At 36.9% G+C, this 16,467-nt stretch overlaps 1 protein-coding gene across 1 annotated transcript in view; it reads left to right on the plus strand.

Moving 5' to 3' along the window:
- Positions 1–16,467, plus strand: part of LOC142095347 (heparan-alpha-glucosaminide N-acetyltransferase-like) — a 589,712-nt gene that overhangs the window by 18,077 nt on the left and 555,168 nt on the right. The window contains exon 4 of the mRNA XM_075178300.1: positions 14,773–14,900. Coding sequence (XP_075034401.1) covers positions 14,773–14,900 — 128 coding nt within the window. The remainder of the gene's footprint in view (positions 1–14,772; positions 14,901–16,467) is intronic.

Consider the following 16,467-nt stretch of genomic DNA (forward strand, 5'->3'; position numbering starts at 1 on the left):
TTTGAATGTTGTTATAAGAGAATGGATTGTTCAAATAAATTTCTCTTCTAGGGAGCATTCTCATTGGGCCTCATTCCTTTAAATAGCAGGGAACGCTTATTCTCCCTGACAGTTACAGCATTGTGTCTGCACCTCGTTTACCTGTTTACCAGTGTTGCTGATTGCCTGGCTGATTTATTACCTGTTGCCAGCCCTTCTGCCTGCTCCTGGATATTCTTTGTTTGCTGCCCGTCTCGTCCTCTTGGCTTTGTTTACTGGGCTTCTCTTGTTCTATGCCTGCCCCAAGTCAGTTTGTCTCCATTTGTCCTTGTACACGCCTGCCTCGACCATTGCTTTCCCTCCGCTTACCCCCTTGTCTACCATCATGTCTATCTTCTCAGTTCGTTCAGTCCTCTACAGAAAAGGCGGCTTACTATAGGTGAAGAACTCTCATAGTCTGGATCTAAGAATTTATCCTGTTAAATGGTAGCCATTACAATCCCAGGAAGGTATATAATGTGATATATAATCTTCTTTTCCTTCCTTTTCTTTTTTTCCTGCTCTTTACAAGCCGAGTAAGGCAGTGGCAGAGTAGCTAGTTTTTTTTACATGGTCTTTGGATGCTTCCCCTGCAGGCAGATAACTTAATCTCCAGCATGCAGTGGGGAGGAAGAGCTTGTGAAGGAGCAGTTACAAATGGCAGTTAGTATTCTGAGAGAGACTCAGGGAGACAGACATCATGAGGGAGTCCTTTGCAGCAAGACAACTGGAGAGCTGTACCGAGGTCTGAGTGAATGTGAGACCCCAGAGAGGGAGAGACTCAGAGGGAGAGTGGAAAAGACTTACTACTGATAGAGCTTAGCGGACATCTGATCAGAGAGGAGCCATCTTGGATGCAGATACTGGAGACCAGTGGGGATAAGTAACCCACCTTATTATTGATTTGCTTGGACTGAATATTGTGTTACTAGTCAGGTAGTGAACAGGTGGGGAGACCTGAAGAATATTGTATAATACCCTTTTGCAGGACTGTGATATAATAACAAGGGTGACATGTAGGGACAGACAGTTAAGGGACAGAGACTTTAAAACTAAGAAAAAAACTGCACAGAACTCTTTGGCATTATCTGCTATTTGTGGGAAAGCCTGTAATTGTGTGTTGAGGAACCAGCTTTTATAAAAAAGTGAATGTATGCTTATGTCTAAGAAGAAAAGAGAGCAAGGGGGGGTAAATTGCATTCTACATTTGTGTTAAATTGGCGGAAAGATGGATAAGGGTGTGTGTTTTTTTTTCAAATCACCTGGGAAAGAGAAGAAGTGATCTGTATTTGAACTGCTTATTAACAAATACTGCATGATTGTATAGATTTGTCTAATATTCACTTACATTTGTGTAATATGTGTTAGCAAAGTTAAAGTAACAGTGATTGAGTTTAATGTATGTTACTAGTGATAGTTGTCGTGTTTATATAGATATATTAAAATAGTCATTAGAATGGATAGAGGTACATCTTAGTAGTTTAAAATTGTGTAAATTGTGTATGTATATTAGTATTGTTCTCAAGTTACCCTTAAACATTGTTTGAGCCAAAGAGATATTTTTGATATGCACATTTACAAACACTTTAGGAGTCCACGCCTCATTAATAAATGTGCCAGTGTGTCTTCTAAAGACCAATGTAATGTGATTATATATCCTTTGTGTGTGCCTGTGGTTCAGTGTAGGGTGGCAGAGGATTCCTTGGTCTCTCTGGTGTTTCTAACTCCAGGACACAACCCCACAAAGAGCCTACAGTACTTAGACCAAGGTGGAGGCACTGCACAATACAGAATACAAAGTAAAGAGTCCATTTACAAACAGGACACACACAGACTAGTACACACACCCTAGCTGAGGAAAGGAGGTGTTACATTATTTTATTCAGGATATAGCTTACTAGCTAGGTAGGTATCTTAGGTCCTTGTTCTATTTCCTTCTCAGTACTCTCACAGAGCCTGTGAAAGGAAAGACAAGATTGGGAAATTACATAACCATGTTTGTGGAGCTTGTGATAAACAGTTATCCAATTATTACAATGAATGTATTCCTAAGGGAAACAGTCTTGTACAACCCCCAGGCCAGTTTAAGGAATTAATATATTGGATGAAGAAAAACGTGAAGAAGACTTTCAGGCAACTCAAGAGATTAAAAGGATAAGATCCCAAATGGGCTTTGACAGGAATTATCTTCAGATGAATCTAGATTCATGTGGGGAAAGCTCAACTGATACTGAAGAAGGGGAAGCTAAAGCAGAATCGGAGAGATAAAATCCAGAAGTAGTGAATACATTAATCAAGCATGTCTAGAAGACTATAAGCATACAGGAGTCATTGTCTCCATCTACCTTGCAGGATAACTTATATTAAAGTATTTTCATCGTTTTCCAATAAGCATTGTCTAAGCGATTTCTTGTGGTTCCAAAGCACAATCGATTTATTTAGCAAAATCAAAAGTTTAGCGGTTCAATACATAATTATAATACAGTACAGCCGATACCAAATACATACATACCACTGCGCCCTTTGCTGCGCTCCGCTGGTACTAGCTACAGTACTTTACTCCAGAAGACTGTGGTCAGAGATGACTGAAGCTGGTCCCAGCAAAGCTGTATTATATACACTCAGTGTTACAGGGAAAACAATACAGATGATGTGGCTTGCTTCTATAGGTCCAGACTTCAGGAGGGTCCAGTGTAAGGCAGGTCATAGGCCAGTTCAAACAACCTCCTCCAAGGGTGGGGGTCAACATTCCAGATGATTCTCCCGCCCAGAAACCAGTTTAAGCTAGTCTATTTACAATACACAGTTAGTAACACTTTAAACATTTATTCCCTAACATCGCTAACTAGAGTATGCAATGTGCGATCCCTTCGGTGAATGAACCAGACAACTGCGGACACATAGAGGATTAAAATGATACTAAACATGACATGTTTCCTGTAACCTGAACCTTAAATTTCACTAAAGTGTACATATAACCTTAATATATATAACTATAAACTAAATACCATCTACTCATAAACGACTGTGGAATGGAACTTTTATAAATATGAAATATATCAATAAATGAATGCGAGTGTATGCGTGTGTATTTTATCGTCCGATCGCGCCATGCCACGTTTTACGTGTGTACTGATCGCAATCGCACGGTAAAACAGTATTAACCAATATACTTTCGTTCATCCAATTATACGACTTCGACACTTATTTGGAGAAAAACAACATAATCGCAGGGTTTTCATAGTACATAGCAGAATTAAGGAGTTGCTGGATAAAGAATAGAATCAGTTGGAAAAACAACATGTTAATATGAAAAGATTATACAGTATGTATCATTTTCAGAAAGATGAGACCAATAAACGTAATTCTGCTCACAATCTCTGTAAACGGAAGCATAATGCTCCCCTGTGCATCAAACACTGTTGGAGTAAGAAGTAAGTTGTCCAGTATCTAATAACAAGATGGGAATAGCCTTTTACTCCAAACTCAAGACATTTACACATGGAGACTGTAAGCTCTATTCTCAGAAAAGTAGAAAGAGTTTTCTTGACAATAAATTTACAGGTTGCCTTTCATCACATTCCAATTGCAAATCAACATCATTGTTTGCACAGATTCTTCAGTATGGGACACTATTTCCAGTTTACATGTCTAGCCCTTGACCACTCAACTTCTCCCAGAACATTCAAAAAGGTGCTTGTGGTCTTTATGGCTGCTTGCCTCAAATAGGGACTTGCAGTATTGCCATTTCTGAATAAGTTTCTAGTAATAGGAGATTGAAACACCGTGCCAAAATCAATACACTCAAAGTACTTCTGTTTTTAGAGTGGCATGGCTGGATGATAAACTTCAACAAAAGTCATCTTTTGCCGTCACAACATCTGCAATTCATCGAAGTACAGATAGATACAGCATAAGACAAAGTATCAGTGTCACAAGAGAGAATACTAAAAATTCAATATTTGACTTATCTAATTCAAGCTCAGCAAAAGTCTTCTGTGAGGGAATGTCTAAGGCTCCTAGGAATGTTTTCATCAACCATGGTAATTCTCCCATGGGTGAACTGACAAATAAGGAGCCTACAGCTAGTGATACTCAAACAATGGGATTGCAATCCAGAATCATCAGATCTCTAAGACTTACACAGTACACCAAACTGGTATGTGGACTGGTGGCAAAATTCAAAATTAAAGTGTAGGGACATTACCACTCTCTGGACCAGATTGGCCTGGGGTAACAACAGATTCAAGCTCCAAAGATGGGGGGGCTCATCAGATCACAGAAGTAGTGCATGGAGTCAAAAGGAAAAGAGACTACATGCAAATATTATGGAAGCACGAGCAGTGTGGCATGCAATACAAAGCTTTATACTTCAATTGAAATACCAACATCTAAGAATCTTGTCAGACAAACGGACAGTGGTATCCTTTATAAACAGACAATGAGGCACCAAAAAGCAAACACAAGATGGAAGAGATATCAACAGTCATAGAATTTTTTGTTAAAGAAAACAATTTAAAGGTGACCGATTATCTCAGTTTTTATCAGATCCATCAAGGAGAATTGGCAGAGAACAAAATGTTTTAGCAAATAATAAAGAAGTTTGGGATCCCACATGTTAACTAAGATTTTACCAAGCAGTATGAAGTGAAAGTCATAAGCCAAAGATCCAAATGAGTCTGAGGCTGAACATCAAATAACACATTTACACAGTCTTCTATACCTTTCTTGTTACTGGGCAGATTTCAGTAACACTCCTTGTTTTAGGACTCCCCTCCACATCTGGATTCATCTAGTTCTCTCACAATTTGTACAGTCAGGCACAAAAAAATGTGCGTTATCTCTTTCTTTCTTAGGCATTAGTTGAATAGACTATTCCTTCTGCATACTATGAACTCTTATTAACGCTTTAAACATAAGTATATGTACAAATGTATTATTTGAATTCATCCAAGTTCTATTAAATATATGACAGACAGATAGGTTTGTTGATAGATTTGTTGGTGACAAACCAAAACACCAAGGTTAAAAAGCTTCTATTCTTGTTACAAGGACTTAATAGATGCTCTATATTATAAAATTTTGGAAATTAAATATGGGGTGTTTATTCTTTTCACTGTATGTGCAATTAGAGGAACAGAAGGAAACAAAGAAGCAGCGGAAGTAATATCAATACTTCATTTCGGCCTCACAGACTGTGGTTCACATGGTAGATGCTCTTAGAACAACCATAGCATCTACCATCTCGGCCAGACCTTTTATATTAGGGTCCAGTTCTTTACTCAAATCCAGATAGTCTCTCTTTGATGGTGTGGACTCACTGTTGAAGAGTAAAGTTATCTCTGACAAAGTGGTTAAAGTATTACTACAGGCAAGAAAGAATATTTTTATAGTATATTATAGAGGGTGGAAAACCTTTATAGATTGGTGCAGGTCCAAGTCAATTACTGCTCCAAATGCTAGCATACATCAGATACTGGACTTTCATCAAGAAGGTTTATAGAAAGGACTTGCTCTTAGTACATTGAAGGTACAGATGTCAGCACTGAATGTATTCCTGGACACAAGATTAATATCAGACAATCTAATCAAGAGGTTCTTTCAAGCAGCAAAGAGAATTCATTCTTGTATGAAATAATTTGTGGCACCTTGAGATCTCAATCTTGTTTTGGCTCTAACATCAGAACCCTTTGAATCCCTACAGGAATGTATATATTTTATAGCTATCACAACTGCTAGAAGAGTGTGAGAGCAGTACAAAGAACCATTTCTGATAATACATTCAGATAAAGTGGTACTACAAACAAATACTACATTTTTACCAAAAGTAGTTTCATATTTTCATGTTAACAAGAAAAAATTGTACTTCCAGTCCTGTGTTCAGTGTCAACTAACGGAAAAAAGAGAAAATTGTGTAGATTGGATGTAGCCAGAGAAGTATATCTCCAGAACAAAGGATGCCAGAAAAACAGATCATATCGTTATCTGGGAGGTCCAAGGCAAGGTTAAGCTCCTTCCAAAAGCACACTTGCAAGATGGATTATAGAAGTTATTTAATTGGATTATAAGAGGAAAAGATATGAGGTGCCAAAAATATTGAAGGCACATAACACAAGAGCCAGTAGCTACCTCTCGGGCTCCCAGGGTGCAGGCTACAGCAGAAGATCTTTGCAAAGCAGCAGGATGGTCATCGATTCATACATTCTCCAGACACTATCTTCTGGATCCAGCAGTTGATCAACAAAATCTATATTATTTGCATGAATTGATCAGTGTTTGGTTGATTTATGCTGTTTTAACTACCCCATCCCCCATATATTTTGCTTGCTTGGGTATATGCCATTTGTGCCAAGAACTAATTAATAATTTTAATTAACTAAATCAATTTCAAAATTAATTTGTCAAAAGCTGTGAACTTAACCACAGCTCTCTCGATAGTTGAAAGCTTAGAGAATAGATTCCCATTTATCTGGCATCAATCTCATCTTAATTATCTTAGAATTCAATTGTTCAAAGACCTTTCCCAACTCTTTTATTCCAACTTCTCGACTATCATTTGGTCTTTAAAGACTGACTAAAAGTGGCATTTTAAATGACTATCATAGATTGGTAGAGTTAACATTATTAAAATGAACACACTGGCTAAAATCCTCTATAAAATGCAAAATCTTCTAATCCATATCCCCTGCAAAATGGTTCCAAGACATTCAAGGTTTAATCAGACATTTTTTGGGGGGGGGGGGGGGGGGGGGGTTAAAATCCTCATCGCATTCAACAAGAAGTTTTATTGAGATGAAAATACTTATGAAGACTTCAACTCCCAACACATATCTAGTTATTATAACGACATTATGCTAGATAGGATCTTGGAATGGACTAGGTCCAAAGATAAGCAGCAATGGGTCTCTATCAAGGAAGAATTGTACCTTGGTTGTGGGGCCTATCCTCAGTTGCTCATCCAACTATTTCACCTACTTTGAATTGTTTGAAGCAATTTCGAACCTTACCATATTGAAGGCACATAACATAACACAAATTTCCACACTTACCTTCTTAGCAAATCAAGTTTTCCTTACAGGTACTCACCTTCCCTCTTATAAAAATTGGTATCAGGCTGTTGTCTTCAGGTTGGGACAGTTGATGCTTACGAAAAGTCCTCTGTCCATTTACTGATATCAAAAACAAATGGGATATACTTAATGCTAACATTATTATTATTATTATTATTTTTATTATTATTATCATCGTAGACTTGTAAGGTGCCACAGTGCTCTACAGCTCTGTACAGTAGGGAAAACAGTAAATACATAAAACAGGGACATACAAGGTAGACAAAATAAATGCAGACATTAGAGAGCTTACATTCTAAGTGGAAGAGGGCACAGCTGAAACAAGAGGAGCTAGTGTGACTTAGAGTGGAGATTTGGATAGTTGTGAGGGTGCATTAGTGTGAATAGTGTTATCGAGCATAAGGTTACCTCTATAAAAAAAAAAGATGGGTTTTCAAAAAACTTCTAATGATTTGAAGGCTGTGGAAAAGTCTGATTGAGTGGGGATCAGCATGAGAGAAATCTTGTAGGTGCGAGTGAGAGGTGGTTATCAGAGATGTGACAAGGCGAAGATCAGAGGTAGATCTAAGAGGGCGGGAGGGAGAGTATTTTGATGTGAGATTTGAGATGTATGCAGGGGTAGTGTTGTTGAGGGCTTTGTAGGTAAGGGTGAGTAATTTTAATTTGATTCTGGAGGACACAGGGAGCCAGTATAGGGATTTGAATAGTGGTACAGCGGATGTGGAGCGGTGAGAGAGGAAGATCAGTCTTGCAGCAGCATTTAGGAATGGATTGAACTGTAGATATATGGATGCCAGGAATGCCAGATAGCAGGAAGTTGCAATAGTCAAGACGGGAGATGATGAGAGAATGGATAAGAGTTTTGGTAACATGTGGAGTAAGAAAAAGATGTATTCTGGCAATGTTTTTAAAGTGAGGTCGACAGAAATGGGAGAGAGTCTGGATGTGAGGAATAAAGCAGAGGGCGGAGTCAAGTGTGACACCAAGGCAGTGTGCTTTGGAGACTGAGGAAATTGTGGTGTTATTGACAGTGAAGGAGATTTGAGGGCAGGTGGTGACTCTGGCTGGAGGGAAGATAATAAGTTATGTTTTGGACATGTTGAGCTTTAGGTAGCATTGGGACATCCATGTGGAGATAGCAGAAAGACAGTTGATTAGATGAGATAGTACAGAAGAGGTCAGGGGAAGAGATATAGATTTGGGTGTCATCATCTTAGAAGGGTATTGGAGGCCGAATGAGCGAATTAGTGCCTCAAGAGAAGAGGTGTGCAATGAAAAATAGTAAAGGGCCAAGAACAGAGCATTGTGGGGACCCCTACAAATACTGTGAGTGGAGGGGAGGATGTGCCAGAGGTAGAAACACTAAAGAAGCGGTTTGATAGGAAGGAAGTGAGTCAGGAAGGAACTGTGTCACGAAGGCCAATGGAGTGAAGGGTGTTTAGGAGAAGAGTGTGATCAACAGTATCAAAAGTAACAGAGAGGTCCAGGAGAATGAGTATGGAGAAATTACCCTTAGATTTTGCAGTAAGCAAATCATTGGTCACTTTTGTGAGAGCAGTATCAGTGGAATGTTGATGAAGCCTGATTGCAGAGAGTCGAGGATGGAATGAGAGGAGAGAAAGTGAGACAGGTGTTTGTACACTAATCGCTCAAGTAGTTTGGAGGCAAAGGGTAGAAGAGAAATAGGACGGCGGTAGTTGGAGAGAGAGCTTGGATCGAGAGATGGTTTCTTTAGAATAGGTGAGGTGAGCGCATGTTTAAAGGAGGATGGAAATGGGCCAGTGGAGAGAGACAGGTGTGAGCGGTGAGATAGAGGTGGGCATGCAGCGGAGTAGAGGGAGCAGAGAAGTTGGGAGGGAATAGGGTCGAGTGGACAGGTTGTAGGGTGAAATGATAAAATGAGTGCAGAGACTTCATCTTCAGTTACTGGAGAAAATTAATTAAGGGTGGATTGGGGAATGTAGGTAAAGGTGAGTAGAGTGAGTGGAATTTGGCATGAGGAAATATCTCGTCGAATGGTGTCAATTTTGTCTTTGAAATAGGTGGCAAAATCATGGGCAGTGAGGAACGAAGGAGAAGGAGGTGCAGGTGGGCAGAGAAGTAAGTTGAAGGTGGCAAAGAGGTGACGTGGGTTAGACGACTGGGTGGATATTAGACATAATAGATGTTGTATGTATCACTAAAACCATTCTAAATTACGATCCAGCCTTCTGGCTCATCAATTTGTTTAAAATTCCAATAAACAAATTTAAAAAATCACTGCTATGCCATCTAAGCATCACAGTTTAGGCTGTAATCCCTACTACACTGGTGGAAATGTTCTAATCCACCAACACTTAAAGATTAGTATTCCAAAACAGACTACTCTATGTTAATGGATGATTTACTCTCATCTGAGACTGAGAAAATGTCAGAATTTACTACTACTTGGTTCTCCTGGTTAGAATTCAAGACTATTGACTGATATAAAGAATAAATGTTTGTGGCAAATAAAGACAATTAATATATATTTATCACATATATGCAGGATGTACCTTACCTTATCTTGCTACTTAACATCCTTCGATAAAATCCACATATACACAAGATTTATATTCATCTATTAATTATGAATAGACCTCCTCCTCTCTTCCTTCCCCCCTCGCTCCCTTCCCTTTTCCTCTCAGTCCCACTTTTTTTCTTCTGATAAGTTTCTATACTTCCTATTTTTAATTTTTCTTTATATTTCTTTATTACTATGAAAATTAAAGCTTTGTATCTTGTTACGTCAACACTGATTACATGTTTTTATTTCGTTATGAGCTTTCAATAAACAGAGTTTAAAACAAAACAAGACATTTCTGCCATGGAGTCTGAAAAGGAAATATGAAAATGATGTTTACATGATCATTTATTTTTCCTGAAGACCTCCATGGCAGCCCAAATATTTCTATCCAATGTTTCTTTGGATATATTCTTTAGAGATAGTGTAGAAAGTCACTCAAAAGACAAGGAAGGAAAGGAGGAGTTACATTATCTACCTTCTGGTGATATAAATGTGTTTCCTCTCTACTTACCCGAATAAAGATTACACATTCAAAAGGGCTGCCAGGACAACAAATTCTCAGGTAAACATAATTTGCAGATTGTTTTCCTTATTTCATTAAAATTAATCACTTGTCTCTATAAAGTCTCTTATTATATAAGTGTCACTCAAAGTAAACATCATCATTATCTCCAGACACTGAACAAAATACCTAGCAATAGTAACCAAATTAGCAGTAAACTTGATTGAAAATATACTTGTAAGTGATGTGTAAAGAGAAGTCATAAAAAAAGGTTGATCATCTACATTTGATAATTTGAGAGACCAGTGAAATATATTTTTGAAAATAATTGTATAAGTATATGTGCTGGCAGATAAAAAATAAATAAATCATGATGAAGTTATTACAATGATAGCCATTACAAAGTACGACCATAGTAGCTGTACCCCATGGGACTAAGCTTTTGGTGTGTTCAAATGGACAGTCGTCCTAATCTAACCTTTTCAGTCAGAATTCCAATCCATAAACTATTGTCGGCACTTAAATAATGTTAAAAAGACCCACATAATAAATTATTTGCTCTATGACAAATCTGTGAACATTGTGCATAAACATAGTGGTGGTTGAATATTTAAATATAAACAAACTCGCACCATTTATATATTTTTACTAGGATTGTATGTGCTCAACCTATCACACCAACCTCTTAAAGACATATGAGTCTGCAATAGGATATATTGCTGCTAAAATGTGTCTCTGGTGTCTTGACACTTCATTAATTACATGACAGTATTAATGTTCTCTGTTTATCATTTATTTGGTCTAGCTAGAAATTCTGTATAAGCTCATTTGTAGATCTTTGTAGGTCAATTGCATCAGTGTTGTATTAGGCTTCAATTTTGTGAACATCATTAATTTTAGGAACTGTGTTATGGAAGGAGATTTAGATTAGGTATATGATTTTATTGTGTTTAGAGTATATCGGCTACCTTAAAACTATTTGTACATTAATTATTTATGTCTGTGGCCAATTCCAGTGACTATTGATTGTGTTATTGCAAAAGGCTGTTTTCGAGCTGATTACATTGTATATCTTCCCTGGGTAATCAATACACTCAATTTTTGCTTCTTTTGCAGTGTCAGATATAGAAAATTATTTATGGGATGTTTCACATGGGCCTTAACTAAATGCATTATTACAAACAGTCACAAGATGGCACTGTATAGCTGCCACTTTGAGTACTGTAATAAATCCATATACTCACTGTATATAACCTGCCCACCAATGTGATAAAACTTCTTAAAGTAATGTATGCATAATGGTTTCTGGTCATTTATGATTAATTATACAATTGAAATCACTAAATATAAATTATGAATTATTAACAACTAACATTACTGGTATAGGTGTGAACACTATTCTTACTATGATAATGGTAGTTGTTCTAATTATTTAAGAGCTCATATTTGACCTGGAATCTGGTATACATTGCAGGCTTGCTCACTAATTATAGTGCAGCCGTTTTAGATACAATTGAATACAGTACTGACAAAATCACTGATACTAGTATGGTTTTGCTTCCTTCGGTTTAATTTGGTTGATTTGTGAACTGCTAAGAATCAAATGGGCCATACCCCAGATTATTTATTTTGGAATGTGTCCAACCCTTGGTAAAAAACATTATAGAGCCGCCGGGTCCTCACATTGCCCACTTAATAGCACCAAAGTAACTGTCGACATTTTAAATTATGTAAATCTCAGTGCCGGCATGTTGTCCTGTTACGCTTTATTGCAGGCTTGTCAGAATTCTTCCCTGTCACTTTTGCCTCAAGTCTGCATTTCATAGATGTCGCAATTACAGCAATCGACATTTTACTCTCGCTGTAACTGTTGTTGGAATTCCCATTGTCGCACCAAGGACTTCCGCCATTGTATCTAGTCAAACTAAATCTTACAAATTATTTTAAAGAAGCACTTTTAATTAATATCACTTTATTGCAGAAACCTTTAAATGTAAAATGGAGATATCCTGCAGACTATATAGAAGCATAATTCACAGTGGATAGAGTGCATTGAATAGCAAATCAAATATAAATAACCAAAACTTTTGTAATGCTATGAACTTCTAACTTATAAGTTTCTTTATTTTTATCCAATATTCCAAATTTAGTTGAGGTACAACATTTTATTTGTTAAACTATACTGCTAAAAAATACATTTGTTTTACCAAGATAAGATAGCGTGTTGGTAAATTGATAGATTTCTCTCCAGAAATTTTGAATAATCCATACAATTGTAATGTATCCTGACATGTTCCACGTTCCATTGATTGAAGCTGATGTTACGGTTATTTTCTTTAAAGAAAATACGCAGGTGGTCAGCTGACCTACCCCTGACTGACCCACCCACCAGTGCTTTAGTTATGACTCTTTACATAGAAGTTGAAACTCACCTCAAAGGACCTATTGTGGTGAGCTAGGTGAAAGGTCACTGCCCAGAAATAAGACATTTTCTGAATGGAATAAAGTGGACAGCCGACAATAATCATACAATAGAGTAGACAAGTTTTATTCCCAGGATATTCCTTTCTGGACACTAAATAGAAGTTCCTACAAAGTTCAACTTGCTTCTGATTCCTGATATTTAAAGAGGAACTTCACCCAAAGTTTGATTAATTTCCTCTGAAAAAAGCATTGTTTCTCGCCTTAATTCCCTTTTGCTTTGTACTTATATCTTTTATTGTTAAAAATCTATTTCTGTCTTGGGGGTATTATATGGTATCATTGCTTAAATAGATAAAAAATGCATACATATGTTTTCAGAATTTATTTCCCTTTGATTTTTAATTTCTACTATTTTAAATGTGGATTGTCTACAGACCTATTCAAGTATTCTGCTTACTATGGTGGCTCTAAGGTCTCATTCAGACAAGTATATGCAAAAAATGGAAGTAAGAATGAGAGAAACTGCTAAGAAAATACTGCTGCAGCTGTAAAAAAGGCAACAGTGTAAAGTCATGAGCACATGCATTGTTATACCTGTGGTTGATGAAGGTCCCCAAATGAAGAACAGACATGTGCAGACACCAGGAACAATGCTATCATTACAGTATTTTCTTTTGGAGGGCGAACTGAGGGATGAAGGGGTGGTCAAACGCAAAAGCGAGTTTGCATAATTAAGATTGAGATATAACCACATGGAGATATAGTTACTCCTACCAGTAGCTGTATCACTAATGGATGCCTGAGGGCTGATGCAAATACACACTAATGGCGATGAGGATTGCCAGCACTTGCTAGCAGCTTCTGATGGGCTAATTACGGATTGATCTCTGAATCTGATAGTGCTTTCTTTATTGCTTGTGCCTATATTATGTGATTTTGTTGGTGTGATTTAGAATTCATATTTTGTTACTTAAATTTTTACACAAAAAGGTAGGTTACACCTGTTGTATTATAGAATTTTGTTTATTTATTTAAATCATCTATTTAAACCAATTGCATTTTGTGCTATTAAAGCCAATCTTAAAAAAGTAAAACATTTCATGTGCATATGACCTGATTGGGCGTAAGTGTTTCTGATGTATACTTGACATAAACCTGGCAAATATGCTACTGGTGGAGAGCTGGATGTATCTTGAGTTACATTCAGCATATGAGCTTAAATACTCTTGCATCAGCCTCAGTTTGATTTTAAATTGTACTGTACATTTCTGTGGGATTACTAGCTCAGTAAAAATGGTAATTGGTAAGAACATGAAAAACATTTTTTTTTAAGACTTGTATCTAATTCTGCCAATAAAATAATATATCCAAACAAAACTAAATGTTATTTATATAAAACTTTACCCATAGAAAGCCTTATCTACCATAAAAAACACACATAAAACAAGCTATTCTCGATTAAAGAAATCCTCTCATGTGGAAGTATAAAGTACCCTCAGTCATTGAGGGGTTAAATGACCATCTTCATTATTGACAACAAACAATGGATGGCAGCACTGGCATACTATGATGGTACCCAGTGCAATGTCTGCAACTCTATTAACTCCTGTATAATTTCATAGACCTGTGGACAGCAAAACATAGGAAGGCACAAGATCGGCTAGAGCTTATATAGCTTTAATATTTTTTTAACACAAGGACCATGTAGTTTCCTTTCCCTTGGATATTTATTCTATTTTTATATATAATGTTTTTTAATCCAATAGAAAATAATGTGCTTAATTAACAGATATTAAAACACATTCTGCATCAATTAATTCAGTGCAGGTTAAATAGTTTGTAAATAAGTGTGAAAAACATATGTTGTGGTGGAATAAATCAAATGCATGGTGTGAGTCTGCATATTCAGAACTACCGGTGGCTAACCTGCATCTGACCTGATTTGTAACCGGACACGTATTCGAGAACACATGCCTAATTCGAATTAAAACAGATACATACATCTCAATAAATTGTAATGCAACATGTATGTTTCTTTGCTAACTTGGAAACTGTATGATCACTGATTGTTCAAAGGATTTGTATCTCATCTCATTATATGTATGCCTGATTATTTCTTATTATGGACTAGGAAAAACTTTAGAAATTTGGGAAATCACAGTGTTGGGGTTAATTTAATTACTGATAAACTCCTGTCTGTTTACACCTGACAGATGGAAACAGTTATATGGAGAACATGGCCATTACATAGTTTCTGTTCATTCATTGCTCAAGATGCAGGACAAGGAAGCAGTGCAGTGTGACCACTTTGTGAGCAGAACGCCCTCAAACTGCTATCTACGTAAGTTCATCTGTTTGATTTCTACTTAGGCTATGTCAATGGTCCAGCAAGTAAATAAAACTTGTAGAAGTTTGAAGCTTATGTAGGTCCAAGTGCATTGGTTACATTTGGGTACTAGCTGGTTCTTGCTCGTATATGTTTGTTCCTGGTACACTGGTCATATTAAACAGTAATCTGTTAAAATATACTGTTAGATATCACATATAATATAATTTGTTTTTTTTTTGTATAATTGATTTTGCTGTACTTTTAGGGAAGAACACAAACATGGAATGCTTATTTCCAGGGATGTGCGGCCCACAGTCAATCAAAACAAAGTCTAATTTTAGTTTACACAGCCAACTCAAACTAAAATAAACACATGCTCTTCTGAGCCTCTAACTAAACCTTAGATAAAACCCTGACTGTAACTGGTATGAAAAATAGAAAGAGAGATAGGAAGAGCAGGAGTCAGACAGCTTGGATGAACTGATCAATCTGATTTCCCAAATAAAACCAGTTCCAGTTCAGATTTTATAAAAAACATGTCATCTTCCCCAAAACACACACTGCTGCTTTCTATTGCACATAGGTAAGAAACTTACGGGCCACATAGTGTCCTTCCATTACCCTCCTGACTGTCACCTGACACATTCCAGGAACATCTTTGGGGGATTACTTTTAGCCATCAGACAGTGCCATCTATATTCCCTTGTTGTCTCCCTGGTCTATGCTCAACCTAGAACTTAATATTTCGTAAAATCATAACCACCTAGCTACTCTGGTATTCCTATCCTTATTTTGAGACATCCACTTAAGGGGGAGTGATGAGTGATTAACTTGAAACTAGCACCCCAGTAAGTTGTATATTAATAACTCTGGAGACCACTTTATGGCAAGATGTATTCTTTATACAATAGCATATTTTAATTACTCTGGTACTACATTTTGGCTATGGCACATGACTTGCTGTTTTCCCCATTAACTATTTAGGATATAACTGCTCCAAGACCTAAATTCTAAAGTCTAAACCAAACAATATATTTTTTTAATATTAGGGTAACCAAGACACTACTTTCACAGAATTGCCTTGAGTGCTTGAAAAGTTTTCGCTACTTCTAGGGACAATTTTATCATGGTGAATGTTGTCCCTTTGGTATAATTGCTGCCCCTCCTTACTGCTCTTATCACAGTTGGGAAAGAACCTTCTGTAATATTCCACTATTTCAATTAATTAATGGTGAAGTGCGCTAATTTATATAATTGCAGATGTACTGATTTTTGATATTGTGTTGTATTTTTGTATTGGAAATGTGATATGCCATGTTGGAAGAAATTCGTCTTTTGTAATTTTACTAAAAGGAAGTCTCATGCTAATTAGACCTTTTCATCTGTGAGTGTCCAACACTTTTTTAGCCTGAATACACAGCAGAGTGTAATTTCCTGTTATAAAGATAGACGAACTACAGGGTTAATGTAAACAGATTGATGTAAGTTTTGTTAAAGTTAAAATTGCATTATCTCAAGTTTAGAGGATATTACATCCTGAGGGTATATATCTGATGTATTATCTCAGACTTGTGGTGCC

Source organism: Mixophyes fleayi, chromosome 6, assembly GCF_038048845.1.
Source record: "Mixophyes fleayi isolate aMixFle1 chromosome 6, aMixFle1.hap1, whole genome shotgun sequence".
NCBI lineage: Eukaryota > Metazoa > Chordata > Amphibia > Anura > Limnodynastidae > Mixophyes > Mixophyes fleayi.